Source organism: Aythya ferina, assembly GCF_964211825.1.
Source record: "Aythya ferina genome assembly, chromosome: 9".
In the NCBI taxonomy this organism is placed as follows: domain Eukaryota; kingdom Metazoa; phylum Chordata; class Aves; order Anseriformes; family Anatidae; genus Aythya; species Aythya ferina.
Window position 1 is genome coordinate 12,147,801 of NC_140305.1, and position 27,636 is coordinate 12,175,436.

The 27,636-nt window shown below is 44.7% G+C and overlaps 1 protein-coding gene and 1 long non-coding RNA gene across 3 annotated transcripts; one reads left to right on the forward strand and one right to left on the reverse strand.

Moving 5' to 3' along the window:
* Positions 1–26,621, reverse strand: EHHADH (enoyl-CoA hydratase and 3-hydroxyacyl CoA dehydrogenase). Of its 2 annotated transcripts, none has more exons than XM_084529869.1 (7): positions 26,465–26,621; positions 18,802–18,905; positions 18,052–18,224; positions 16,810–16,921; positions 16,354–16,458; positions 9,961–10,302; positions 1–2,494 (listed from the first exon to the last, which is right to left on the reverse strand). In XM_084529869.1, the coding sequence occupies exons 1-7, from the start codon at positions 26,536–26,538 to the stop codon at positions 1,224–1,226; spliced, it is 2,181 nt and encodes a 726-aa protein (XP_084385995.1). In that variant the 5' UTR covers positions 26,539–26,621; the 3' UTR covers positions 1–1,223. The 2 variants fall into 2 exon arrangements, with proteins under 2 accessions (XP_084385995.1, XP_084385996.1); XM_084529870.1 differs by lacking the exon at positions 26,465–26,621 and adding an exon at positions 25,147–25,209.
* LOC311441585 lies at positions 2,512–18,976 on the forward strand. Its single transcript, XR_014696086.1, has 3 exons — positions 2,512–7,476; positions 17,102–17,211; positions 18,841–18,976. It is a non-coding gene; the product is annotated as an uncharacterized lncRNA (long non-coding RNA).
* Positions 26,622–27,636: the final 1,015 nt, after the last annotated feature.

Below are 27,636 nucleotides of genomic sequence, written 5' to 3' on the forward strand. Positions count from 1 at the left end.
TTTTCCGTTTTCACTATGGTATCACATAATCAAAGCAGTTTTATTAAAATAGAAAGCAGAATCTGATGTTAATCTTCCTGAGAAGGGAACCCAGACCCACCCACGCCCCACACCAACCTAGACGATAAATTCAGAGGCCACGAGCAGTGGGTGACTGCCCCACAGCAGCAAGCCTGGAGGAAGCTTGGCCACCTCCCCCTGCTCTGCTCCCTGTGTGCCTGCAGAAATGTTCCTGCCTGCACAGCTCTGGAGCCCTGCACTCCTCCGCGTGCCCTCTGTGCATGTGGAAACCCGGTAAGTGCCAGGCCAGGCTTCGGTCTGGTCAATTAGATCAATTAGGTAGCTGTAGGCAGGCAAGAAAGGGGGAGGGTTGGCAACACAAACCCACACTTGGAGATGCCAGAAGATGTTTCTGCCTGGACACAGACAGGTGGATGGTAACGGAGGCTGGAGCCTGGATGCAGAAGGCTGGTCGTGAGCCAACAGCACGGGGCAAGTTAGGCAGGTTGATGCATTTGTGGCTTTTCTGTCATTTATCAGAATTTTCTTCTGTGGGAGGAGGGGACAGTACCAGCCCTGCCCCTCGCTCTCTGTCCAAAGCTGCTCCCTCCAATTCATTTGAATTTACCTCTGAAAGGCGCTGTGCCCCTTGTGCCAACTGCCCCCAGCAGCAGGAAGGGAACAGGCTCCAACTGGCTGCGTTTCGGAGCCAGGAAATCTGGGCTGGAGATGGGCTGCAGGGGGAGATCTGCACAGGCTGGGAAATGGATTCAGGCCAGGATCTGGTAGATTCAGCTCATGCGGGGTGAACCGTGACCATCTCCTTTGTGAACTGTGACCACCTCGCTCCCGCTTCCCTCTGTGATTCGCTCTGAGGGCTGTGTGCTGCTGTCCCTTCGACACAGACAGACTGGAAGAGAAGCACTGCTGTGAAATCCTAAAGGCAGAGCAAAGTGAAACACGTCCGTGCACAGCGATGTGCAAAAAGGGTGGGTGAGGCTGGTGGTGAGATGGAAGGGTGGGCGATGGCAGTGGCTGCCGGCAGCAGGGGGCTGACTGAGATCAATCTTTGGCCAAAGTTATTCTCTGCGAAGGCCCAGGAAGGTTAGTGACATTGTTTATGAGCCTGAAGCACTTTGGTTTTGATTGGAAAAGACAGGGCAATTACAGCCCCTGTTTCACGAGATCTCTCCCATGAATTTATAGAGCAGGCATGAATGAAATCACAGCTTGCTGCTCTGCGAGCCTGGGCAGGACATCCACTCTTTGAGGGGAGGGTTCCCCGCAGCTACCAGCTTTTTCAGAAAGGCACTGGGACGCAGCTCGGGGACATCAGGGTGGGCCTCGGAGTATTTCTGCAGCTTAGCCAGAACACGAGGGAGCCCGACGGTGGAAGCATAGAACATGGGGCCGCCCTTGTGCTTTGGCCACCCGTAGCCATTGATATAAATGACATCAAGGTGTTCTGGGCCTGAAGCTATTCCTTCAGCCAGGATGTTAAACCCTTCATTGATGAGAGAAAACAAACACCGCTCCAGGATCTCCTCCTGGTCTACAAAGCGGGTCTTGATCTGATGGGTGTCCCTGTACTCAGACAGGAAGCTGTGAAGCCACGGGTCTGGCCTGGCTGTCCTGCCCCCAGCCTTCTCGTACTGGTACCAGCCTTTTCCAGTTTTCTGCCCAAACCTGCCTTTCTCACACAGAAGGTCGGGCAGCGGGCTGTAGCGACGGCCGTGCCGCTGGCGGGCAGGCGTTCCTGGAGGCAGTGAGGCCCCAGTGAGGCCCTGGCCCTTTCGAGACCTCCAGCCCACGTCCAGCCCTGCGAGATCGGACATTCGGAAAGGCCCTATCTTAAACCCAAAATCTTCAAGAACCTGATCTACATCCTCTGGTTTGCTTCCTTCCTCTAAAAGGAAAACTGCCTGTTGCACATATGGAAACATCATTCGGTTCCCGACAAAGCCAAAGCAATTCCCTACCACCACTCCAACCTTTTTCATCGCTTTGGCTAGCTGCATGGCAGTGGCAATGGCAGCTGGGGACGTGTGGCGGCCATAGATAATTTCTAATAGCCTCATCACATGAGCAGGGGAGAAGAAGTGTGTGCCAATGACCTGCTGTGGGTGGCTCGTGGCAGAGGCTATTTCATCGATGTTCAGGGCTGATGTGTTTGTGCACAGAAAGGCCCCCGGCTTGCAGATCCCCGATAGCTTTTTGAATATTTCCTTCTTCAGTGCCATGTTCTCAAACACAGCTTCAATAACTAGGTCTACATCCCGCAACCCATCAAAGTCTACAGTGAACTGGAGACGTGCAGGGTTATGGAAATCCAGGCTTTGGGCATCCTGCCCCATTTTCATAGCCTCACGTTCCAAAAGGAGCATCACAGCTTTTCTTCCCGTGTTCAGATACTCCACGTCCTGCTCCAGGGCTACCACGGGTATGTTGGCCTTAACCAGAGAAGTCACAATGCCTCGGCCCATTGTTCCCAGCCCTAGGGATAAAAGGGAGATAGAATCAGAGACTATGAATAGAAAATGTTACAATCAATCACTTGACAGCAACACTTCCTCTGGTATCTCCGGGATAAAAAGCAGAAGCCTAAGCAAGATGAATGGTGCACAGAGAGAAGAAAAGATCTGAAGACTCCGAAAAAGGAAGGTGAAGTCTCTCTTTCAGCGAGCCTAAATGTTTGAAAAGCAAGAGCAGAAAGGCAGGTTGACATCTTCTCAAGATTACAAAATACCAATGGGATTCAATCCACGTGATTCACATATTCTCCCTGTGAAGTTTTATACCTATGGAAACCAGCATTGCTTAAGAGTTAGAACCTGGTGAGTGCAGACGAGATCTGAGTTTCTACTTCCACCTTGTTGCCTACTTCTAGCAGCTTCACCCTCAGGATACCAGTGGTTCTCTGGGGCACTCACAGAAGAACAAACACAAGCAAACACACCCCACAGAGATTCAGACACCAGCAAAGCTCAGACAATTGGTTTCTCCCTCCTCCTTGCAAGTTTCCTCTTTGTCTCCTTCTTCTCCCTCTGCTCTTCATTGCATAATCTTCGATGCAAGCACAAATTCAGCTGCAATTTCTGTAAAGACTCTCAGAAACTGAGCTGCTCTTGATTTTGTCTCTGTCTCCTATGTCTCCCATCACCAGTCCAGGCATGGAACTAACGTCTTCTTAATCCAGAATTCATCGTATCCCACCTCCTTTATAATCACTTGGGAACATCAATAGCCTTTTTTTCTTCCTGTTCACACTTTATACTGGACATCTCTGCCCACCGGGAACAAGCCAAGTCATCCAAGACAGGCTATTGCTAACTTTTGAAGGTTACCGAAGATACAGCCTTCCTTGTCCAACTGTGCAGTTAAAACTCTTGTCCACAATTCCCATTACTGAACACCCATTTGAGCTGTATTTTTTCCTCCAAGATCCATAAATGTGCTATTACCAGCTCATAATAACACTGGAGGAATAATATTGTGGTGATTACTGGCTTGCTCCTTTCCCTCCTCCTGAGCCCTTCCGCCAGCTCTGCCCTCTATTACATTAAACGAAGCCGCAGGCTTACACTCTCCTATGATACCCAACCCACGCTACTTACGCTGTTCTCCCCTGATGGAGGCTTTTTGGACTGAGCAAATACAAACTAGTGAGCGAAGGCCAGTGCAATTTTACGAGCTTTAAAAGTGCAAAGCATTTGAATGGGAGGATTATTAATATCCTAAATAAAGCAACAACTAGACAAAGTCCAGGTTTGTCATAATTCTGTAAAAATGATTTTTTTAATCCCAGGTTTACAAATGAAAGTCTGCTAAACAAATAAACAGAAACAAGGGGATTAAAAAATTTGTCTAAAGCAGCTTTATAAAGAAGAGCTGAAATTATGTCATCAGTGAAACAAGTTCCAACTCTGAAGGTCAAACAAGGTAGTATGTTTCTCCTGCAAGCTACATACCCTTGATTTAGATGTGTCCACACTAATTTTTTATACACAGAGGACATTTAAAACACTCCCTGCTTAGCTTTAAGAGCGGTTCTTATAGACATCACTATCTGGATGCTTGCTCATAAACCACTTTGCTGCCAAGCAAATGCTGAACTTCCTTTCTAGGAAATTGAATCTTCACGATCAGACACTACTAAAATTAATTTGAAAATAAAGGTAGAACAACATGAATCAATTCTTAGTATTTCATTGTCCACAGTTTGCTGACTGACAACCAAACACAAATAGCTCCTTCTGCTTTGCTCAGTTCTCAGAGGCTTGGATGTGTCGGCAGGGTGTTAAAACAGCTCTTTCTGTCTTTGTTGAGCTACAAAGACTGCTTTCTTCTCAGACAGTGCAGGAGTGTCATGCACCACCTCCTGTACAGCCACCGAGCCTAGCCCCATCTTTAAGGCTCTCTTTCGACACCATGGCAAAGGGTTTGCAGTTCCACATCCTGGTTCTTCACAGCTCCCTCTTGAAATCTCTTATTCCGTTCCAGGATGGAGACCTAGGGTTTCTCCTCTTAATTTCCAAGCCGTACTAAAGAAACAGCCTGTACATCCTGGGCCTTAGTAACTCCTGCTCCTCTCAGCTTCAGTTTCCTGACTGAAATGTTAGCAGTTCTCTCACAACGTGAACAAGCTGTTCCCTCCTAGATCAAAACTCTGGTGTTAGCTGATTCAGCTCTTTGCTTTCTTTCACGTGTAGTGTAAGTACTCCCATCTAGGTTTTCACCGTCCCACGACAGACAGGCGTACATGCCGGTAGTCCTGCACTTTCTAGGCCACAGGAGGAGGCTTATAGATAAGACATGAGCTTGCCAAGCTTGTTTCTGACCTAGAAAAGCTGTCTCTCAACTTACCACATAACTCTTCAGTGGCCTGTATGAAATGATGTTTAATGAAGCTGGCAGAGAGAGTAATGAAAGCCCCAAGGGTTTTGTTACATTAGAGCTTGCACAGCATGACTCCCCTGGAAATATTTTCTAAAATTGGGCTGTAAAACCAAGGAGAGATCTGGCTATTTAGTAGGGAAAGAAGCATTTCTAAGGACTTCCCTTTCAAATTTATAGACTCGTGATCTTGGCAAAAAATGTATTACAGCAGTAAAAAATGGTAGGGAATCACTGGGTCTTGCATGGGTAGCAGGCTGTAGAAGAAAGGGAAGTGTTGCATGCTCAGTTCAGGTTGCACAGACCAAAACACAGCTAAGAACTACTCCAGGATTTCTACTGTACATTTTGTTTTGTCCCTCAGTTGGGCTCTTACTTCCCCCAAATCTTTACAAAAATCCTATATTGTCTTTTATTCAGTGAACTGTTTCCAGAGCTGTGTTCATGCCCAAGGCCCAGCTTCCAAAAGAAGACTGAAATGTGCTTCAGGAAAAGCCCAGTGTCTAGCCATCTTGCTTCTGGCCTTTCGTTGCGAAATGTACCCTTGGCATATAAATAAAGCTACACTTAAACTCCTGAAATTTAAGGCCAAACATGGATACAACAAAATCATTTGTGGGGCAAGCAGAGTGAATAATGATTGTTAATTATTGCGCTGTCACATGAGGTACCGAGAATATGAAAAATGATGCAAAGTTAATTGAAGGATTTTAAAAACAAGTTTCAAAACAAATGAACTCAAAATATGTATTAAACAACTTATGTAGAGTCACACGCACTAGAGAAATACTTATGAGTAGAAAATATTCTGAACTATAATGAATATTTGGACTTTAAAATAACAGGAATTGGAAACAGCACTTTATAAATTGGTAAAAATATACAAGGACTGTTCCAATTTTCATGTTAAAAAAGAATAATGAGCAATTGGTGGTGGTGGACTGATGCAGCCTGGAGCTGCTTCTTTCTCTAACTGTTTCAGGGTACAAGCTTCAAGCGGAAATAATGTGGTACTCAAGGCAAGCAGGAAGCTACTGAAAGACTGTGGAAGGGACAGAGATGAACTCTTTTTCTGTGTGACAATGAACCAGAGAAGGTGGAAAGGGATGGGAGGTGAGAGCACAGAGCAAGCAGGAGCAAATGAGGTAGGTCCATCGCCTGTGTCTGAAGACAGCCACGGACAGCTAGGCCAAGAGCAGGAGGGATCTTGCCCAGCTGGGTGCTGCCCGTTATCAGTCCTGCAGCAAGCAACCCGCAGACAAAGGTAGCTGACGGGCAGCCAGGACTGCACAGCAACAGTCGCCAACTCATCAGCAATGCCATCTATCAAGCAAGCCTACAAAAATGACACATAATGCTTGATGCTGAACATCCATTAGGACTCGGTGCCAACTCCCTCTAACAATGTCCTGCTAATACTGGATTGACAGGAGGTCCACAAAGCAAGGCTCCCCCAGCATTCATGACACTGCTTCCATACCCAAAAGTCCTCTGTGCTGGCAGAAAAGCTACTGAAGGAGGAAGATGTTGCAGTGATCTGCTCAGCTGCTTCCCATTTTGCAGTGATAACAGACAGAAGAACCAGCATATTGCAACAGGGTTTTAGTGTATGAAACAGCAGTATTTGGAATCAGGGGCTGCATGATTTCTGACCATCCAAAATGGACGCAAGATCATGTCTTCTCTCCAGGGAAAACAGGGAGACCCTGGATAACCTATAGAGGCTCAGTACCTTAAAGGGACGATCAGCACTATTTTAAGAGGTGTCCCTAAAAGTTTGTCCCTAAGATTTTGGTTTCTGGTGCTACAAGAATGTGTTAAAGATCAAGAATATGGAAATATGAGATGGTACTCGCTGGAGAATGACTTCTTGTTATGGCAGCCTGAGAGAGAAAAAAATGCAACGGTGGTGGCATATTCTGTACCCATCTCCAAAGGACTTGCTATTTCTTTGATACCAAAAGGTAAGACATTAGGAAGTCCTTCCAGAGGAAAGAGAAGAAGCCCAGTGGGGTAGCAGAAAGAAGTAACTGATGGAAAGCAATGACATTTAGTATGGCATAAGATTAAGAGTTAAGAGGAGGTGATCAATGGCCTCCCAAACAGAAGCTGCTTATCAAATGAAGCATAACATCTACACCTCACATAAACAAAGCAAACTATATTGCTTATGGGGGTTATTGATAGAAGCAGTGATTCAGAAAAGGAATTAGGAGTTTTGGCAGGTGTCAAGGCCTTGAGAGGATTGATAAGCTTTAATGATCCTGACCAGCTACACCTGGAGCCTCCACCCCACACCCACCACCCAGGAGCTTCAGAGCCTGAGTTAAACTCAGCCCCAGGCCCCTGCTCTCCTCCTGAGCTATGCTGGAGAACTGCCTGGCTCTGGCTGTGGTCCTACTGAGCCACACCTCAACCTGCTGATTGGCTTCCCCACTCTACCTTGGACCTGTTTTATCGTGTGAATTTTGATTGATTGTCTGGATCCTGGCATGATCTCAAGTCTGTCTTTGCCTCACTCAGGTACTGTAAATAATTGATGTACCAGAGAGCTGTGCTGCCGTCCAGAGGGAGAACTGACAGGTATGTCATGAACCTCAACAGGGAGAGATGCAAAGTATTGTGCCCTGGGTGGCATAATCCTATGCACCAGTGCATGCTTGGGGCTGACTGGGTGGAAGCAGCATTGCAGAAAAGGATCTGGGGTCCTGGTGGGCACCAATTTGACCATGAGCAGCAGTGGGTCCTTGCTGCAAAGAAGGCTGATGGTATATGGGGCTGTATGAGGAGTGTTGCCAGCAGGCTGAGGGAGGTGAGATGTCCCCTCTGCTCAGCACTGCTGGGTCCAGTTCTGGGCTCCTGGGTATGAAAGAAACATGGAGATAATGGAATGAGCCCAATAAAGGGCCACAAAAATGATTAAGAGACTGGAATGACTCATATATGGGGAAGGGCCGTGAGAGCTGGGACTCTTTCTGCCTTGAGAAGGTGGAAGTGAGGCAGAATCTTGTCAGTGTGTGCAAAACCCTGAGGGCAAGGTGCAAAGAAGAGGTAACCAGGCTCTTGTCAGTGGAGCCTGGTGGCAAGGCAAGAGGCAAAGGACAGAAACTGAAAGGGCTTCATCTGAATATCAGGATTTTTTTTTGTGTGCTGTGAGGGTGACTGAGCACTGGTATGAGTTGCCAGGGAGGCTGTGGAGTCTCCATCTGTGGTGATATTCAAGAGCTGTCTTGTCACAGTCCTGGGAAATTGGCTCTAGGTGGCCTTGTTTGAGCATGGGAGCTGGACAGGGTGACTTGTAGAGGATTCTGGGATTCCCCTCAGCACTCCATCCCTTGGAGAATTGCTGGCCCTTGCTGCTTCTGGCCAGTGGATAATTAACAGGATGTAGTAAACATGGCTAATGCAAACATTGGGTGTTACCTTGAGCATATTAGGCAGGAGCAAAGAAGAAGTATCTTCTTTGTACCTGGTCTTAGCATAATTGCTCCTGGAATACTGTTCACACGTCTGGTGTGTGTGCTTTGGGGAGTGTTGGGAAAAATCAGAGGAAGTTTAGAGAACAAAGAAAATGACTAAAGCATGACAGACTGTGCTCAGCAGCAAAAGAATCAATGCAATTAGTTTATTTCTTCTGCAAAAGGCATGGGTTAACTTGAACTATGTCTGTAAACAGCTACAAGAAAACTGAAACCTAGGTAGAGGTTGGGTCAACTTCAGACAGGAATTCAGAAGTCTGGCAGACTTTTTTGGCAGTTCTTAATCCAAAGGGTGGGAGATGTAGCCCTGCCAGTTCAGTCTGGAAATAAGATACAGGCTGTTTTTTCTAGGAACCTTCAGACAGGGATTGGATTTGTCCCTAAAATTTCCCTTAGTTTAGTTACAGCATGAACATAAGCAGATCAGATGCCCTGAATGGTCCTTTTGGCTATACTGTTTATTAGTATTGAGACTCTTCAAGAAAAGTTAGTAATTGTAGCATCATTTATCAGTCCCTAACAAAGACTGTCCATTTAATTGTTGATTCTATTCACCTGATCGTTCCTACAAAACTTCAGCATAAGCCCTTTCTGCCAAAGAACACTAGAGGACTGACTTATCTGGGTTTGCTTGCACCCAGGTCACATGATAAATTTGGTGATAATTCATGCCTTATTATCCACATGACATAACAGCCAAAGATCTGCCTCACAAGGCTTGTGGACCAATGTTCAAGAAACATTTTCATTAAAATTAAAGCATGGATTAAGTCAGGGAAGCTCTGGTCTGAAATGAGCTTCCAGAGAGCTTCTTACTGGGCACAGGAGGCCTGGAAAGAGCAGTGTTGGTCTGGTGAGCTTTCTCTGAAACAGAATGGATGTTTTCCAAGTGCTCCATTACTCATCTAACCATTTCTGAGTGCTACTATCAACAGGCAGAGCTGAAAGATATTTCTTTTTTTTTTTTTTTTCTGTTTTTAAATCTCAGCAGTGCATCGAAGGTTTTATTTAAATTGCTCTTATAAAAAATTAATGAAGGCATTATCTTGCTGGGCTACAAAATGGCAAGAGTGGATCCCAGTGAGATGAAATCTTCTTAAAATACAGCTGTCAAAACATTTTTGTTTTAATATATCCCTGAGTGACTCTATGCACATGCACTTCTAATACAGAACTAGACCAGGAGGAGGAGAATTTCGTGCAAACCTGCTTCTAACATGGAGCGAAGCCAGGACTCAACATGGCAGTATTTAAAAGGGAACAGACTGCTTATGATCCACAGATGAAGCTGACTCTGAAAGTGGAGGAAGTTTCTCTCCCAAAGAAAGGGGTGGGATTAGGTAGCAATCTATTAGGAAATGACTTGCCATCTGACCTTCCCTGAGCTTACAAGTGCAGTGACAGCTTCTCTCCTTGCATGTCACTTATGGGCCTGGGATATCTCTCCTGTGCTGGGTACCAGTGACTGCTAGGGAATTAGGCTTAGGCTTTCTGCCATGAGTAAAGCCCTGCTACACTCATCTTGCTCCCTTTCAGTGCTGCTGTTAGCTGCACAGTCAGGAAATGCAACAGCTTTTCATCTCCTTACCTATCACAGCCGCTCTGCGGATGGGCTGAGGGGAAGCACTTTTCCATGAAGCTCCAGTGGGTGTTGTCCACTTCTGCACTGCTCTCTCTGCAAAGAAAGCATACTGCAGTGCTTGGGCCTGGCCTGAGGTCAGCAGGATGTTAAACAGCTCCCGTTCCCTCCGAACTCCATCTGCAAAGGGCTGCTCTGTGGCGGCTTTGACTGCCTGGAAGCAGAGCTCTGGTGCCAGGCACCCCTGGGCCTTTTTCTTCACCTTCATGAGAGCCTCACTGAGAAATACTTCCATGTTGGGCAGCTTTGGAACGGGCTTCAGGCTGAGCCTGCGGGGTCCCAAGGGCTGGCCTGTGGGTAGAAAAATAGTTATAGAACAAAACATTCCACACTTGCTGGAGGACTACAGATTTTTGTCTCTCTACATAGAATGAGAATCTGTTATACCTTTTCCCCCTCCTGCTAAGCCCACTGCACTAGGGCTTGCATGGCACAATGATCTGGGTCAGCATTCAAGTGTCTGATGCTTCTTTAACTTTGTTTGCCTCGACAATGGAAGTTTTTCAAGACCCTTCTCCCCAGACTTCAACAAAGCAAGCTTTCAATTTCAAAGACAACTCTCTCCTTCCTTTTCTTAGCTACAGAGTGACTTGACTTCTCCAGTTCTTACTCCACGGTTCCAGCTGTCACATTCATAAAGCTCCTTCTGTTCTTTCTGTGAGCTTCAGTACTAGAGCTTTTCCCCAGTGTTGCTCAGCACTCCGTGCCCGATTGGCATTGCCAGCCACATGCATTCCAGCCAGGGTCCTGACCCAGGTGTTTGTATGAATGACTGGGAAACGCAACCCAACTTCAATTCCTCCCTAACAGCAGGAGTCCCCCTGTTCCCCGTGGGACCAGCCAAGAGGATGGCTCACACAGCATGAGTTGGGGAGCAAATGAATAACAAGGAAGAGTTCATGCTTCTGTGTCAGCAAGGGGTGAATCAAGCAGCCACAGAAATACATGAGCCTCATTACAGAAGGAGGTTGCTATGGTAATACCTAGAAAGAATTCTTAATTGAGAGAAGTTAGTTACATTTCAGACACCAAAATCCTCTTCAGAAACATAAACCTTGGTGCCCGCTGGGAGATCTCTGATCTGTCCATGCTCATGCTATTGCTATGTTCTTAGCAGCTTGCCTCACTGAAGACCACGGAGGAACAAGGTCAGAAATTCAGGATGCATCTCCTCAACATTTGCACAAAGCCTTTTGTCATCATAGTTTATGGATCTGGATGTGGCCAAGTGATGTTATGGCATTGAGCACTGCAGCACTGTCCCCATGAGCATCGTGGACCACCACCACAGCAGGATGGTGAGTGGGCCCCCTCTGATGGGAACCCAGAGGTGAGAAGTTCTCGTGTGTAACGTCATTGGCCTGGCTTCTGTTATGAGCTCTGCGTAGGAGCACATTTCTTTCAAAGGTGGCATATTGCACCCAGCGCTCTCTTCCCTTCCACTGTCTGACTGAAAATGCCGCTGCATCAGCAGAAGATTCAGGAGCAGGATATCTGGAGCCCCAACATACACAGGGTACTGAAAAGCAGGAATAATGGCAGCACTGCAATTGTGGTTTTCCAAAGAACATGTCCTGACTCTAACTCTTCCTCTAAGACCAGATGCTTTTAAGAGGGGGAAAAAAACAACAAAAAACACATGAATTCCCAGGCTGAGTTGGTATTGATTTCCTGAAACAGTGGTCTTCAGAGGTCAGGCTCTTTAACTAAGCCTTTTAGAGAACACAAAGATGAACGCTGACTGTGTAAGTAGCTTCCCTTGTAATGTGAGTCCATCAAAATGCTTCCACACTGACAATGAATATAGCTTGGATTTGCCAGTACTGCAGGATTTCAGTCAAGATATTTCTTTATTTTTGAACCCTTTGTCTTCCCTAAGTGTATGTTTTTAGTATGAGAATGCTCTTCATCCATAGTCCTTTATTTAGGACTGAAATAGTGGGTTTAGTTTTTTCAAAAAGGAAATCTGATGGCTGGAAGACCACTTAGGACAGGACAGACCAAGAGACCTCACATATCTCCCATGTGAGAAGCGAACAGAAATGCTACTGGCAGCCTTTAAACATGGTCTTCAGACAGCAAATTTTACTTGTTAAACACAAATACTGATGAGGAATGTGAGACAGTTGCTCAGACTGAAAAGTAACTCTCCTCAGGGTCCTGTAATAAAACTTGTATTCAGCTGAGCATTTCTATAGCACCTCCATGCAGCTTTCTTGCTGCTGTAATGCTACTAAGAACCAAAAGTGTACTTATGAATAGAAAGAATGATCTGAATTTAAACCTTGGAAGAAGAGATTAGTGCAGGATACCTACAGCTTGGTTTCTGAAATCGAAGAAGCAAGAACGTGATGAATGATACTGGACATCAGTGATGTAGAAAAAGGCGTCTCCTGTGAACAGGAGCTAGCACAGGTATCTACTTTGTTTTGCTAGGGTTTGTAATCTAGGTGGCACAAAGGATGGACCAAGTCTATAACACTTATCAGCAAAAGCAACATGTAAGCCTGCAGTATCAAACACTGCTATTTAAAGCAAAAAAAAAAAAAAAAAAAAGGGCATCCCAGAGTGAACTCTAGGGATATTACTGGACTGAAGGCAGGGCTAGCTCAACAGGCTGCGTGGTGCAGCAATGCTTGTACATGTCTGGGGAGCAAGGCTGGAACTGGTTCCCTGTTCTTCAGGCAATGGTCTCAGACCAGTCAGAGACGAGTGTGGCTGCTGTCAACTCTCAACACTCTCTGGTTGTCTCAAAGGGGCATTTCGCTAGATCTTCTGCTTAAAGAAGGTGGTAGCCAGAATGATAAGCCCAGGAGACAGATTCAAATATCTGCATATTGTACTTCTTTCCAGAGATGATGCACTAAAGGCCCTTGTAAATGTAACCAGAAGACTTTTTCCAGTACTTGCCACTTAAAGCATGCAGTTACTGCATGAGCAGCAGTAGCTGCTACTCGTGTGGGTTTCATGTTCCTCAGAAGGAACACATACCTCCTCCACAGTTGCTGCTGGTGCCCTATGGTCAGAAACTCCTAATCGTCTTTCCATGCAGAGCATAATACCTGTGGGGTCTGAACTAATCTAAACTGAATGGACTTTGCTTGGCTCTTTGATGTATGCCGTTGATGCTCTTGTGCTCTGAGAAGATAAGTTAAGCAGCAGATATGGTCAGAAAGCAGGAAATCCGCTTTGCGAAGGATCAGCTGCCATTTTCTCCTCCAGCCCAGGAAGGCTACAGCAGGCCAACAGAGGTGGGCAGTGTAAGCTGCAAGCAATTATGGCAAATTTTCAATTTTTTGATGCCATCAGGTGGACAAATTATGTAATGCAGCTTTGAATTAGTGCAGTGGTTATCAAACACATTCAATGAAAGAACATTCTTCTAGTCTCTAAGGACTTAGCTTCTGCCTATTCCTTCCTTCCTTAAATAAAAAACCTTCGAGAGCGAAAACTTTCTCTTGCATAAACAAGCAATTTCCTCTGAAGAAGGACAGGAACGCACACTCACTTCCTAGTCTGTGTTATGTAATTACTGGTTTTGACTAAAAAAAAAAATTTGTACTTAGATTAAATGCCTGTGTATTCCTCCAGACATTGATTCAGAGCTGTTCAGAAGGTGTTCTTCATTAAGAATGTTCCATGAAGTTTTACGGATGAAAGTTTCCCAGCCTACCTACCACAAAGGCAGTTCTGTCACCTATGGATAGAAACAATCAGGGACCCTTGCTTCAGTGAGGCCACTCATCTAAGGCTGATCTCTCACCCTGAGTTACTGCAGCTCCAGTGCTGAGAAAGCTTTAAAAGAAAATCCTATCTGAATGGGTCCTTTGAGATGGATCTTGCAGTAGAGCACTCCCGGGCTAGGAGGAGAAATTCTCTCAGTGACAATGAGTTATTTAGCCAAACTGCTCTGTAAGAAGCCAGCAGTTGTTAGCCTTGTGTATGTTTGTTTTTAAAGAAAAAGATGTTGCCATATGAAGTGGATTTCTTCGCAATTCTGTTTCTAAGATTGTCTGAAAAATGTTTACTGAAAACATAACTTAGCTGGTCTGGGATTGTTTCCCCACACTACATGAGACTGTCATATCTCTTCTGCAGCCCTAAGTTACAGAGATACAGAACTAAAAGTGCTATTTTGCTGTTGTATGGCAGGAGAATTTTATTAAATTTATGCGAAGGCCAAAGCCAGGAAGGACTCTAAAAGAATGTAAGGATTCTGGGTACCCCATTCTGTCTGCTTGATTAGGTCACCTGAGGATAAACAAAGCAACAAAACTTTTCATGATATTCTGCAAAGTCTAAAGATAAATCTTCCAAGCAGGAGAGAGATAAAGAGGAGCTGGTCTCCAGTATTTTCACTGCTAAAGAACATCCTGCAAATGCCAGTAGAGCTGTTAGATGAGGTTTGAAAGCGTTTTTCTTTAAAGTTCTGTTGGAGTTGGTATACAGTGTGATGACATGAAATGTCTTCAGTGACACCACTCATTTTTCACTGGAGCAAGAAACAGAACTGCTACTGCAAATAATGAGAGCCTGGAACAGACAGGTTACCTGCTGGACATCCAGTCAGGATTCCTGCATGCTTACACAGTTCTCAAGTTTCCTTGCTAGTGACGCTTTCCAGTGAAACTGAAGCTATAGAACAGGATTTTGCCAGTAATGGCAGTGCACAAGAGTTCCAGAAAGCAAGTTCTACTGAGAAATAGTGTGGTCAGTGACTCATTCCTGAGGTTTTCCTCTAAGGTCAAGCTGACTTTGACAATTCTCAACCACTGCATATCTGTCACAGAAGAAACAACCATACAAATGTCTACAATTCACACAGTTTCACTTTGCTTTTGTTGGAAGCCAGGATGCTTGCCAGTTTGCTAGTTCTAGCAATGTATCTATCACTCTTTTTATGATATACTGATTTTGCCATCAGTACTGGTATCAATCTTACACATGGCCTCATTCAGAGGCTGAGAGGGTACATCAAAGGGAACAGTATTTTCTGGGTTATTCAGTCAAGCAAAGTAGTAATATTTCATTGCCCTCCTAGCTGATGGAGAAACAGAACTCTCGTTCAAAACAGGCAAGATCAGTGAACCAAAGTGCCTTTATGCTTTTTTTAAGCAATAGTGAAGTAGGTTGGATGTTAGGAAGAACTTATTTATTGAAAGGGTTGTTAGGCATTGGAATGGGCTGCCCAGGGAAGTGGTTGAGGCACCAACCCTGGAGGTCTTTAAAAGACATCTCGGTGTAAAGCTTAGTGATATGGTTTAGTGGAGGATTTGGTAGTGCTAGGTCAGAGGTTGGACTGGGTGATCTTGGAGGTCTATTCCAACCTAGATGACTCTGTGATTCTGTATATTCCCTGTCTTCCCAAAGTTTTATATTTAAATAGATTACATATGGGGAAAGAGAAAAGGATTGCTTGTGTCATCAGTTCTGCACCAGAACTGAAGCCCCAGAATCATTAGCATGAATATGTTGAGAAGGAAGAACGTCTATTATGGAAGACCCAGCCAAAGAACGTGCTTTTGCTTCTATCTGATAAATCCCACATTGCAGCTAAGTATTCAAGACACTGATTTTTGAAGAATAGTGTATTCTTTGAGCTGTCTTGAAAATATGGTGCATTGTCATCTAGGACAAAGCTGAGGCTGCTTCAACCCCTAGCATGGGAGAAATACTCCTACAGAGAAGGAGAATTGTTCTTCTTTGCAGTAAAGAAAACTGCAGGAGCACCCCAGTTTAGAAAAGCATTGCCCGTAAAGGCCATGTGATCAGAACAGCAAGGTTGTGTTTTTCCTTCCTTGCGTGCATCTCGTGTGAAAGAGCTCCACATCAAAGACTGACTCTTGTCAGGATATCTCCAAAATGGGCATCTCACCACACAACCCAAGGACAGCAAGACTCATGGGTCTTTGAGTTCAGCTGAGGATGTGCCAGTCCCTCCGCTAGAGGGAGACAATTATTTTTTATCAGCCCTTATTGATGATGCAACAGGTCTACACCCAATACCAGCTGTCATCCAAAGCTATACATGGGAAGAGCTCATATTCCCCCAAATCAGTTGAGTGCAGTAGCCCAGAGGAGTATGCAAGTTTGGATATATAATTAATAAGCACAGGGACTCCTTATTTCTGTTTTTCTCTGAATCCTCATTTGAATTTCTGCAGCTCTCCAGCATCTGATTTTTTCCACGTTTGCTTAACAGAAAAATTCTGCAGCTAATTCTGTTTCAGATGGATGCCAAAACCCAATGAATGGAGCATATGGAACAAACTAGTGGGCTTTGTTCTGACTCTCTTCGGCCTCAACAATTATTTCTTGGCATTGCTACAGTTCTTTCCTCACCAATCAGCTTGTTTGCCAAGCGAATTCCTGCCTCAACTGTGTTCTCTTCCACAACTTCATCAACCAAGCCCAGCTTCAGTGCTTCAGTTGCTGGAATGTGTCTTCCTGTGATTAAAAAAAAAAAAAAAAAAAAAAAAAGAAAAAAAAGAAATAAGGTGACTACAGTGGGGCATTACAGATGACTTCCTTCTTTTTATATCTGGTCAAATGGCTTGTGTAGCTGGCTTCAAGCATGAGACAAGCTCATCGAGCACAAAACGCATCACGAGTTGTACGCCTCAGAAGCGCATACATCCCCTTCCTAGCCAATCCTTATGGGAAGCAAGCTGAATTTCAACCCAAGCAGCTATGTGTTTAAAAAACAAAACCAAAAGGTATTAGGCTTCATTAGACCAACGTGATGGTATGACTCGGTCATCCTCACAAACACAGCAAGGCTGAGGTACAGTACTTTACCTGTAGTGATTAGATCCAGAGCAGCTGGCACCCCGATCAGTCTGGGTAGTCGCTGAGTGCCTTCAGCACCTGGAAGTAACCCAATGGTGACTTCTGGTAAACCCATCCGTGCCTAAAGTGAAGTCAAATTCAACAAGTCGTCTTAGCAAGAGTGTTAATTATGAACCAAGCAGACCTGATTACATGTGATGCTCCTCTAGGAATCCTCAAAGAACTTCTATATAGAAACCTCATCCTTGCTTTTTGCCATGTAAGACAAACCCACTCACCCTTTTCAACAACTTATGTACAGGAGCAGAGGAGGTGTCACGCTTCAGAGGATGTGTGGGTGCTAGCACAGCACTGAATTAGACCAAAGGAGACAACAGCATCACCCCAGACCGCAACGCATGTGCAGACAAGGCAAGTAGTTGTTAGTAAATGCTGGAGGGTTGTCTGTGACTTGCTATCTCCCTACCCCAGTTCTTAGAAATGTATTGAAGGAAGAGTGGTACCACTCACTTACTGAGATTCTGAACTAACCCTCCTTCCAAAGTGCTCAAATGGTTCTTGATGCACTTGAGGTTTAGTAGGGTGACAGCAGGAAGAGGGCTCCTGTCTTCTTTTAAAAATCTATGTAGTTTGTTACTTTAAAAAAAGTACATTTCCAGTTGAGCTTTTGAGAGATGTAGGGTTATTTTAAGACTACTACTTCAGGCATCCTTCTTAGGTGGCATACAGGACATGCAGAGTACCTCTTTATGGTGTTATAGGAACCCACATTGTCAGGGGAAAGTGGTTCATGCTGCAAAAATGAGGAGATGCTCCTATCAGTGAAGAGTCTATGTAAGGAGACCAGGTGCTGCTTAAAAGGCAGTTCAGCAATCCTGAAGGTAGAGATTCAAGAGGAAAAAAAAACTTTTAAAGACTTAAGTGTGTGGGGGGAGAAGCTGTCTGTTGGATAGAGTGCTCCCTGAGGAAACAGAGCCTGTGGGAAATCAAATTGCAAGTGCTCTATGCTAGCTGAGTTTCCTCTTGAAACTAGTTACCTATTGAAACTAGGTCACTAGCAGAAAGAAATGCAAAATTCATGTGGCTGGGGAGAAAAGTAAGAGAAAAGTCATGCTGCATAAGCCAACTACATAGAGTTCAAATAATGACTACTGAGACTGAAGGCAAATTAACACTCAGTCTCTGAAGTTTCTCTGCAGGAAAGATGCAGAAAGCTCCTCTTCAGGAGCAGCCTCTAGTTCAGTATGTTACCTGCACATGTGCAATCCGATAGTGACAGCCAAGCGCCACCTCCAGGCCTCCTCCCAAGGCAATGCCTTCAATGGCAGCCACCACAGGCTTCTCGCTCCTTTCGATGAGAGAAACTAAAGGGCCCAAGGCAATACCCTGTCTCTTTGGAGAAGAAAATCCTTGAATGTCAGCGCCTGGGAAAGCACAAAGATGAAAAGGAATTACTGGGGAAAGCAGCGACTGGAATGATCCTTCCCTTGGTGCCATTACACATCACTGCTCACAGATGACTGAGCTCTTGCAGAGATGCTGCTGGCAGGAGAGTGGTTAACAGGGAGCAACCCCTTTGGGGACCAGCTGCAAGAAAGCCAGGCTCCTTAAGCCTATTCAGAGAGCTAGGGGGATTGCAAAGCACAAAAATACATAATTGTAATGATCGTGCAGTTACTAAGGTGGTTTCCTGTTTAAAAGAGAAAAAAAAAAAAAGAGTCTGGAATAGTTAAGTTCAAGTTACTACTAACAAGCGATGTTGAGCTCCACAAAAATTCTCTACCTTCACAGATTTCTACAACTGGAGGAGATCTGTTATTCCTACCTGCCCTGTCCAATCTCTCATGTGCCCCATGTCAATCATGGGACAGCAGAGTCGAAAAAAAATCCACTGTCTTGTAGCCATTTTATCAATAGTGTTATAAGGCAGAGAATCGTCAGATGTGGTTAGCGGGGAGTATTTGCTCTCTTTCTCAGACTGATTGAAGAAACTTGCCTTACCTGCACTGAATTTCCCATTTTCGCCACAAATCATAACAGCTTTCACTGAAGGATCTGCATCCGCTCTCTTCAGTCCATCCTCTAACGCCTGAAGAACTGTTAAACTGAAATGAATGAGAGTCAGCAACTAATGGTCAACTACATTACCTTTCCATCAACACCAAGAGGCTCAGTGAAAATAAGCAGAAAGTCCATGCAAGTCTGTCCTCTGACTGGTCTTCTGCCATAGTCCCTGTGAGTGAATCTTCATTAGTCTCTCACTTTAAGGCCAAGTGTCAAAACCCACAAGCTTATCGCTGCTGACTGACCTGTCACTCAGCTGCTGCAGAGTCTTCTTGTGATTATGATATTCCTGTTTCCAAAGCAAACAGCACAGAGAAATGTTCTTTTGAAAATGTCTTTTTGAATTAAACATTCAGATTTTTAGGAAAATAGTTTAGCATAATTTGAAAGTAATTAATGCTAAACCACTGCTAACCTACAAACTTTTTAAAAGGGAAATGAGCTCTGGGGATAAAAAGCCATCTTTCAAACACCTGGCATAGAGCTGGTGCTGTGCTGACAATTATGAAGCTTTCACTTTGCAAAGACCAGGCTTGAACTTGTGTGGTGTCCTGTCAAAGTGAATTTGGGCCTAAAACACTAAGAATTTTTTTTGTCATCTGAATGTATCTCCACAGACACAAGCTGTTAATGTGTCCAGTGAAGAATTACTAAAGAACTTCAAAACTGAACAGTTAAGTATAACTAGTATTTTTACAAATCAGATATTAAGCAGAAATCTGAACTGACTATTCATCCACTTGGTATTTGAAGCTTAAAAGCTAAATATAAAAAGCTCAATACGTGCTCTCCATGTCCTTCCATAAATATGTTTTGCTTTAGAAGATGGTGACAAAGACTGATGGTAGGTAAAGAAGCATTGATGCCTATCACCTATTAATAGAAGCAGTAACAAAAATGGTGTGTATGTATAGTTTAGATACCAAACCATGTTCACATGCACGCATTTTTAAGCACATTAAGTGTATATGTTGTGGGGGGAGGTTCTTTTCTGCATGCATATAAGCTACAGCTGTAGATAATGACTCTGATTCAGGAAATTTGAGCCATAAGTGGATAGAGAAATACTCAAGTATTATATGTGCTTGTCCAGTCCTTCATAAATAAATACAACTTCTCTGTTGTATTTCAGTGGGATAACTGGAGCAAAGGAACTGTGAATCATTTCAGTGATCTATCTTAGGTCAGGTTCCTATCCAGAGGAGCTGACAAAGCACAACCCAGCATGTATGTATAATCTGGGCTATAGGAAAGCCACTGATAAAAAAAAATAAAATAAAATAATATTTTGTAAAGTAATAAAAATGATGGCTACATTATTCAGACCTTGTATATTGAAACTTCTTTGTAATCAGGTTTCTAAACTTCTATATTGGCATTTCTTTTGTAAACCCCAGTTGAGAACTGTACAGGGTTTTTTAGTTCCTCATTTCCACTTACAGAGGTTAGGCAAGTGAGAGTCTCTGCGAAACTGGTACTGCCACACAGAATTTTTCAATTCTGATTCACTGTTCTGGACTTGACCCCTGGTGAGAACAGGCACTGTCCCAATTTGAACCTGCCCTCTGCCACTGGCTGAGTCTCCACATCACATCTGTGATCAAACTCGGTTCTTTCCTTGTCCTCTGGTTTTGAGTCCCTGACCAGGAAGGAAAGCAGAATGCTGCTTCTTTCCACCTCTGCAGGGCAGCACGCAACTGGGCATTGCTACTGAACTTCCAGTTAAAAGCTGCACGCGTGCCACATTTTTTTTAACCAACATTTGTCTGCTTGTGTCCAGCCCTGCAGTGCACCTAGCTCCATCTAGCAGAACACAAAGCCTTTCCAATTTTAGTAAATGGTTTCTTACTCGCTGGGGAAAATACATGTTAAAAACTTGGTTTTATCTCTTTTGTAACATCAAGTGCTGTGGCTACTGCTGTTTGAGGAGGACCCACAGGCTGCACCCTGTGCTCGGGTCTGGTTTTTGCATCAGTGCCAGGCCACAGAAGTACCAAATTCACCTAATGCTGGAAGATTAAAGGGAAAACCTTTATGAAACGTCACTGCCCCTTACAATATACTGTGTAAAGAGGGGGAAAAATACGCAGCAAATATTAAATATTTGCAAAATATTAAATATTAAATATTAAAATTTAAATTCCCTTAAATTGCTATATTTAATATTAAATATTAAAATATTAAATATTAAATTTTGGATTTGGAAATAGTGTGTAGGAAAATTGCCTGACTCTCTTGCAGGAGCAGACAAGAAGCAATCAGAGCATTTCTGTGTTTCCAGTAGCCACACTATCAGCAGTTGCAAAAAGCCCATATAAAAGGTTTGTCCCTGTAGATGAAAAGGTTCAGGGTTTTATATAAGAAATTATTTACAAGCCCTCAGCAGTTACAAAATACTCCTACTAGGAGAAAAATTAGGCATCAAGGCTGCCGTAAAATAACAGTTCAATACCTACATTATCTGCATTAAAAGAACTATTTTTGCCAGAGAGTAACTTGACCCTGTTCTTGCATAAATATTTCTTCTCCCTCCATACAACATTTTCCCAGGGAGAAGTGTTTGTGGGACAAAAAGGAAGAAGAAGCAGACTTTTTGCAGCTTCCTGTTGTTCTAAAATGGAGCAATATGTTTGCTCCAAGACAGGTTAAAGTCCAACACAGAGGCTGCGTGGCTCAGTAACTCACGAGCTGTAAATGGTACTAAAAGATATAAGCTTTCATGCTTCCATGAAAGCAATCATAGCAAAATGTATGACAGCACAATTACAAAAATACTCAAGGGTATCATAACTTCAAACAGCTAAAGCATTAGAGAAGCAAAAAGTCACCATAATTTGCATAAGTGTTTCATTACTGCAACAGTATCATTCATTTAACAGAAACAATGCAAAAATTCACTGCATGTGTTCCAACTGACTCTTAATCCCATGCTATGTAGTCAGCTCTGCCATGTTACTGTTTTGACTGCAAAAGTCGTTATACTGAGAGGATTCAGTGTTATGTGTTTCAGAAACTTGTGGTAGGTGTTGTTAAAAGCACATGCACCCTGGGATAAGAGAGTATTCCTGCAGGTGACCACCCCAGGTTGTTTCTGTTTTGCATAAAGCTCCACTCATTGCAGTGATAGTGTTCTGGATTTGTAACAAGCTTTTAAATAACTTCAAATTTTAGCTCAGATTTGTAAACGTGGACTTTAATTAAAAAAAAAAAAAAAAGGCAATTTAAGGGAATCCCCAAAATTAATTCAGTCAGGCTCTAATCTAACAGTAGGCAATGCTATTTGTGGGAAAGGTGCAGGTCTGGTCCCTCCCCCTTGTATTTCCCCTGACATCCACAATCACTGCATGAGGGATGGTCCCTTATGCATGCACATACCTTCATTTAGCATCCTCTACCAACCTGCTGCCCACACATTTCTCTAATCCCCAGTTCTGCCGATCCATCTGCCTCCACAGTCTCCTGTGCCATCAAGCTCTGTGTTACCTGTTTTAAAACGATCTCCTACTTAATCAAACACCCCTAGTTCAATGATTGCAGGATCTTGTAAACAGAGTTAGGCCTTCAGTTTATTTGTTTTCTTTATGATTTTGTAAATCTTGACCTTACTGTCCCACAGCCTTTTCCTCTCTGAGCTGATGACTCTAGGCCTTTCCAGTATGATTTCCTGAGGCACTGCTCTGTCCCCTTAGTTGTTTTTGTCATCCCTTTCTGGATCATCTCCATGTCCTTTTCCAAATACAAAGTCCATAACTACACACGATATTTAAGCAACTTCTTAGTTTTACACTGCAGAGGTATGATGCCCTCCGTTTTGTACTCAGCATACATGCTGATGGTACCCTACGTTTTCTAGGTGTTTTGGTCTGTCACAGCACATTGAGCTGATGATTTCAGAGAACTGCCAAGGGTGAGGATCTTTTTCCTGAGCTGTAAATGCCAGTTTTGAACTCAGCATCCTCTAAGCTTGTCCTGGTTTATTAATTTATGTATTTAAAGAACTTTTTGCTATTTTTTTAAGCAGGCTTTGAAAAGCACTGTTTATATTTTTAAAGTCATCTTAATTTCCAGCTTGCATCTCTCCTATCATGTTTTACCCTCTTTCTTGTTCTCATTTGTGTAAGCTTTCCACTTCTTAAAAAAAAAAATTCAACTTTTCCCTGAGTCTCCTGAGCTGTTCCGTTCTGGATCACCTGCTGGCTGAATGGTTCACCTAGGTCTCTAAAAAACATTAAAACGGGACAAAACCCCAACAGTAAAAAAACAAACTGGCCTCCATGCTTGATCCTTTGTGCTGTGGACAGCTCCTTTCAGAGTTATCTGTGTTTGGTTTTGGTCATGCTGCCTGATACTTACATAATTCCCTTCCCTGAACCTCAGTACTGGTGCTGGCTTTAGCTGCTCTGTGCTCTTTCACCTCAGTGCCAGAGGTAGCTGTGGAGCTGCTGTCAGAGGGCAGCTCTCCTCTAACACAGCTTGAATTGAGCCATGCATTAATTAATACCAACATCAATTAGTTAATACCATGCATTAATTAATTAATACCAAATCCAGAATGGCATCTTTGCTGTGGGGTCTAAGGTTAGCAGTTTCAGGAAGGAGGCACTTACTGCACCCCACCTCTCCACATCTCAGCTGATGAGGCACTATCCCTTACCCACACGGCTCATCATGGGCTCCCATCATTGCACCTATCCCGAAACTGCAGCTCCTCCAGCCTCATTTAATATTTTCTGATCGTTATCCTGATGGGGGATCTGAAGGACTGCCCTAGCAGTCACAAGGAGCTTGGGACTGCTTTTGGCAGCTTTGTGGTTATACTTTATATCATCCCCCACACAAACTCCCCTACCTCATCCCTGTAAATTCAGTGGCCTGGCAACACAGCTAGCAGCTGGGCCCACTTGATGCCAGGAATCCAGTTCCTCCACCTTATCTTTTTAGAGTTAAAAGCACTGATACAAAATCTCTTGTATGTTTTGCTTTCTGTCACTCACTCAGAACTGCATGTGCTACTCAGCTGGCATTAGCACATTTCTCCACATCCTTCTTAATTTTCAGTGCCAGCAGCCTGTCTCTGCTCATGAAGTGTGTCTGCTCCTTTCTCCTGCACGTCTTGTCTGCCTGTCCCCCAAAACTGTCCAGTTCCTTGCACATCTAAATCCCTTCTTTCTATGCCACAGTTTCACAGATGCATTAGGACTGCAGATCTCTGGAAGTTAAACCTCTGCAAACCAGGAAAAAAAAAAAAAAAAAAAAAAGCAAGTTTGGCACATGCCAGCTCTGCTGGTGGGGAGATGGATTAGCTTGAAGGGGAGTCTGTGTGTGGGAGCCAAATTTGCTGCCAGACTCGCAAGTCAGCACACATTCCTCAGGAAAGCACTGCCTGGGAGGTACCCGCACAGCAGTGGATGCTGTCAGACAGCAAAAAGCAAATTTCTACCCACCAGTGGCTTCTAAAGTGCTAATGGCTGGTGTGATGGCGTGGGAGCTGGGATAACGGCTCTGAGTGTCACATGTAATGGGGAGAGATAGGTGAGGCCAGAGCAGGAAAAACACACCAGCCTTTTAAAAAGCATCTGTGCCTGCTGTGAAATTAAATTGTCAGGACTGCGGGACATGGCTCCTGTCTGTAAGTTTCCCTGCCTGCTACCACCTATGTAGTCAGACATCTCAAACAGCAATCACAAACCTGCTCTCCTACAGTCCAGCATATAAACAAGCAGAAGCAGAAGGTTCATGCAAGGATCATGGAGTGCCCTCTACCTTTCCTAGCTATAGCCAGGTCTTAGCTAAAAACTACTCAATGGCAAGTATGAAACAATTGTTGATTCCTGCTAAAACAGGTCTTACCCTCACTGCTAACAGAATAGTGCAAAGCTGGTGAAGGCTGAGCTCAGTGCATGTGTCATGCTTGCTCTCTGCAAATTCAGAAGATCTTAACAGATCAGGAAATAAAGTAAAAGCTCACGAAAACCAAGTTTTCCTTCTGAAGCTGGTTACAATGAAGTGGACATGCCCACACCATGCTCCAGTGATATGTACCATTTAGTTGTCTTGAGCAGTGGAACAGTTGGCTGGAACTGCTTGATATAAGACAACACGGACAGGTCAAACCCACCTGTCTTGTTCCCTCACATGTAGCAAGCAAAAGTTTCACAGCAGTTTAACTGGCAGGGCAAGGATCATGGCAGTCCAAATTATGCTGTGTTAGAGTGCTTACTGCTTGGTAAGCGTGGTAAGGATGGCAAGTTCGTTGTGGGCACAGCCAGAAAGTTTTCTTACCCCAGTCTTGGCCACAGGAGGTCCAAGGGATATTCTGGGAATCCTATATGTCTATACATCTGGGAGTCCTATAAATCAATCAAGTTACTGCAAATTTGCTTTCTCATTGTAATTATCTGACCACGTGAAAATGATCTTTCTGTGCTTTCAAATGTTGCAACAAAAGAGTGAGAGCAGGCATTCATGCTCTTACTTGCTTCTCAGCTTCTTTTTAACAAACTTTCTGCTTTAGAAGTTGGGCATGACTGCAGTGGATTTTTTGCCTTGGGAATATACATGGAATATGTGCTAAGATTACTGCTGCAGACTGGCTCTTCAATCACAGCTGCTTAAGAAGGGCCGGTGTGCTGCCATTCAGCTACATGAACTATAATACACTAACCTTGTAACAAATTGCATAAACCAAAAAGCATGTCTGTCCACTTCAGTTTGGGTGGAAAACTGCAATGTCCAGGGGCTCCTGCATTGTGTTTGACTGTTTTTCACTGGCTGGTTTGAGATCACTGGTGGTCTTCCTTGACCACAGTTTTTAAGAGGTCAATTTCTTAATCGTTTTTAAAAGCCAAGTGCGCTGTTTACACTTCTGATACTGGGGCTTAATCTCAGTGCCAGCTCCTCTTGCCGAACCACATCTGCAGCTTACGGAGCCCTTTGCCCTAACTAACCCCTGTGCTCACTTGGAAGCACGACGCGTAGCCTGCGGGACAAGTAATGTGAACAGCAGCCAGGCTTGGGGGAAAAGCTGGTTTTCACCTACAGACTCCAAAGGAACTGTGGGATGAAGCTGCCGAGCTGCTAATGCTGTTGCGTGACTGCTCGCTGGAAGCTTCATCCTGATACTTAAAGACTGGAAATGACAAGAAACGTGCTAAGTTTGAAAACAGATTCCACAGGAGATGGCAGAAAGCACAGATTGATGAGCCTGGCATCTCTCCCGAGGGAAAAAAAAAAAAAAAAAAAAAAAAAAAAAAAAGTATCTAAAATTTATAACAAAGAGCAAAAATCATGGAAAAGTTCAGCATGTTTTTTGCACAGGGAAAGCTAAGCTCGGAAGCTCGTGTCAGGTTCCCCTTGTGTCCGCGTCCCCTCAGCCGACGGCCGCCCACACACACCTGCAGCGGGACGGGCACGGGGGCGCCCCGGCCGCCCTCCTCGCCCCTCCGCCCCACTGGGGACCCCCCCGGCCCCATACCCGAGCGGGGGCCGCCACCGGGGGCCGAGCCGCAGCCCCCCGGGGCCGGGAAGCCGAACGCCCCCGGCCGTGCCCCAGCGCGGCGGCCGCCTCACGAAATGGCGGGCGGGCGGGCGCCGCCGTTACCTCAGCGCGTTGACCGGCGGGTTGCGGAGCCGGATCACGGCCACGGCGGCGGCGCCCCTCGCGTACTGCGCCATGCCGCCTGCCTGCCACCGCCGGGCGAGCCCCCGGGTACCCGGGCGGAGCCGGGGCAGGGCAAGCAGCGGGGACGGCCCCTGGTCGTGCCGCCTGCCCTAACGCCGGGACCGGCTCTGCCCCTTGGCCGGGCTGCCGCCGGGCGATGTACCTGTGGGTGAATCCCCCGAGCCTAAGCTGGGGGGCAGCCGTCAGAAAAAAGCCGTTTTCGGCTCACTGAAGCACGGTGAGGCTCGGTCTGGAAGGGCTGATTTCAACTGATGCTGAAACAAGCCAGAAACTTTTATTAACGCTTGTGTTAGCCGGCATTTGGAGAGCTCGCTGAACGTTGTCATCGCTCTGCAGCACCCCAGGTGTGCCCTGTGGATAAATAGAAAAGGGCTGCTGGGCGCTCAGGCCGTGTGTGAGGGTAAAGGTTGGGCTACATGATCTTACAGGTCTTTTCCAACCTAAATGATTCTGTGATTTAAAATATATATATATAGATATATATACAGAAAAGCTAATGAATTGGAGATGTGGTAAGTGTTGTTATAAAATCCCTTCCAGAAAAATATCAGCTTACTAAAATAAGGCAGGAAATAGCTTACTAAAATAAGGTAGGAAAAAATAAAGTTGTTTCTAATATCATACCTGTATCTGTTGTACTAAAAGGTAATTTAAAGGAAAGAAAGGGTTCTTCAGAGGGAAATTTCCTGGACCTTGAAGAACTGTTGACTTTTTGTATGGACCTATTGGATTTTACATGGGTTTATTGGTTTGGTCGTCCTATCCTACAGCCATCCCTGGTGCAGGTGATGGAGAATGCATCCAGAAAATGTGACAAGGATGCTGCGGGAGCACCCACATGCAGCGCTGGCTCAGAGAGGTCAGAGCTGCCCCTGGACCCAGCTGAATCACACAGCAGCTTCCCCAGGAAAATGCACCAGCCACGCACTGCTCCCAGGTATGGGCATCCAACGTGGCCCACCTTACACTGTGGGTCGCAGAATGGGGTGGAGTTTATCTTAATTAGCTTGCTGTGGAAAGTTTTATTGAAATGTTTTTATATCTCTATAGTCTTTCTTTTTTTCACTTTTTAACCTTTAGAAGTCAACCAC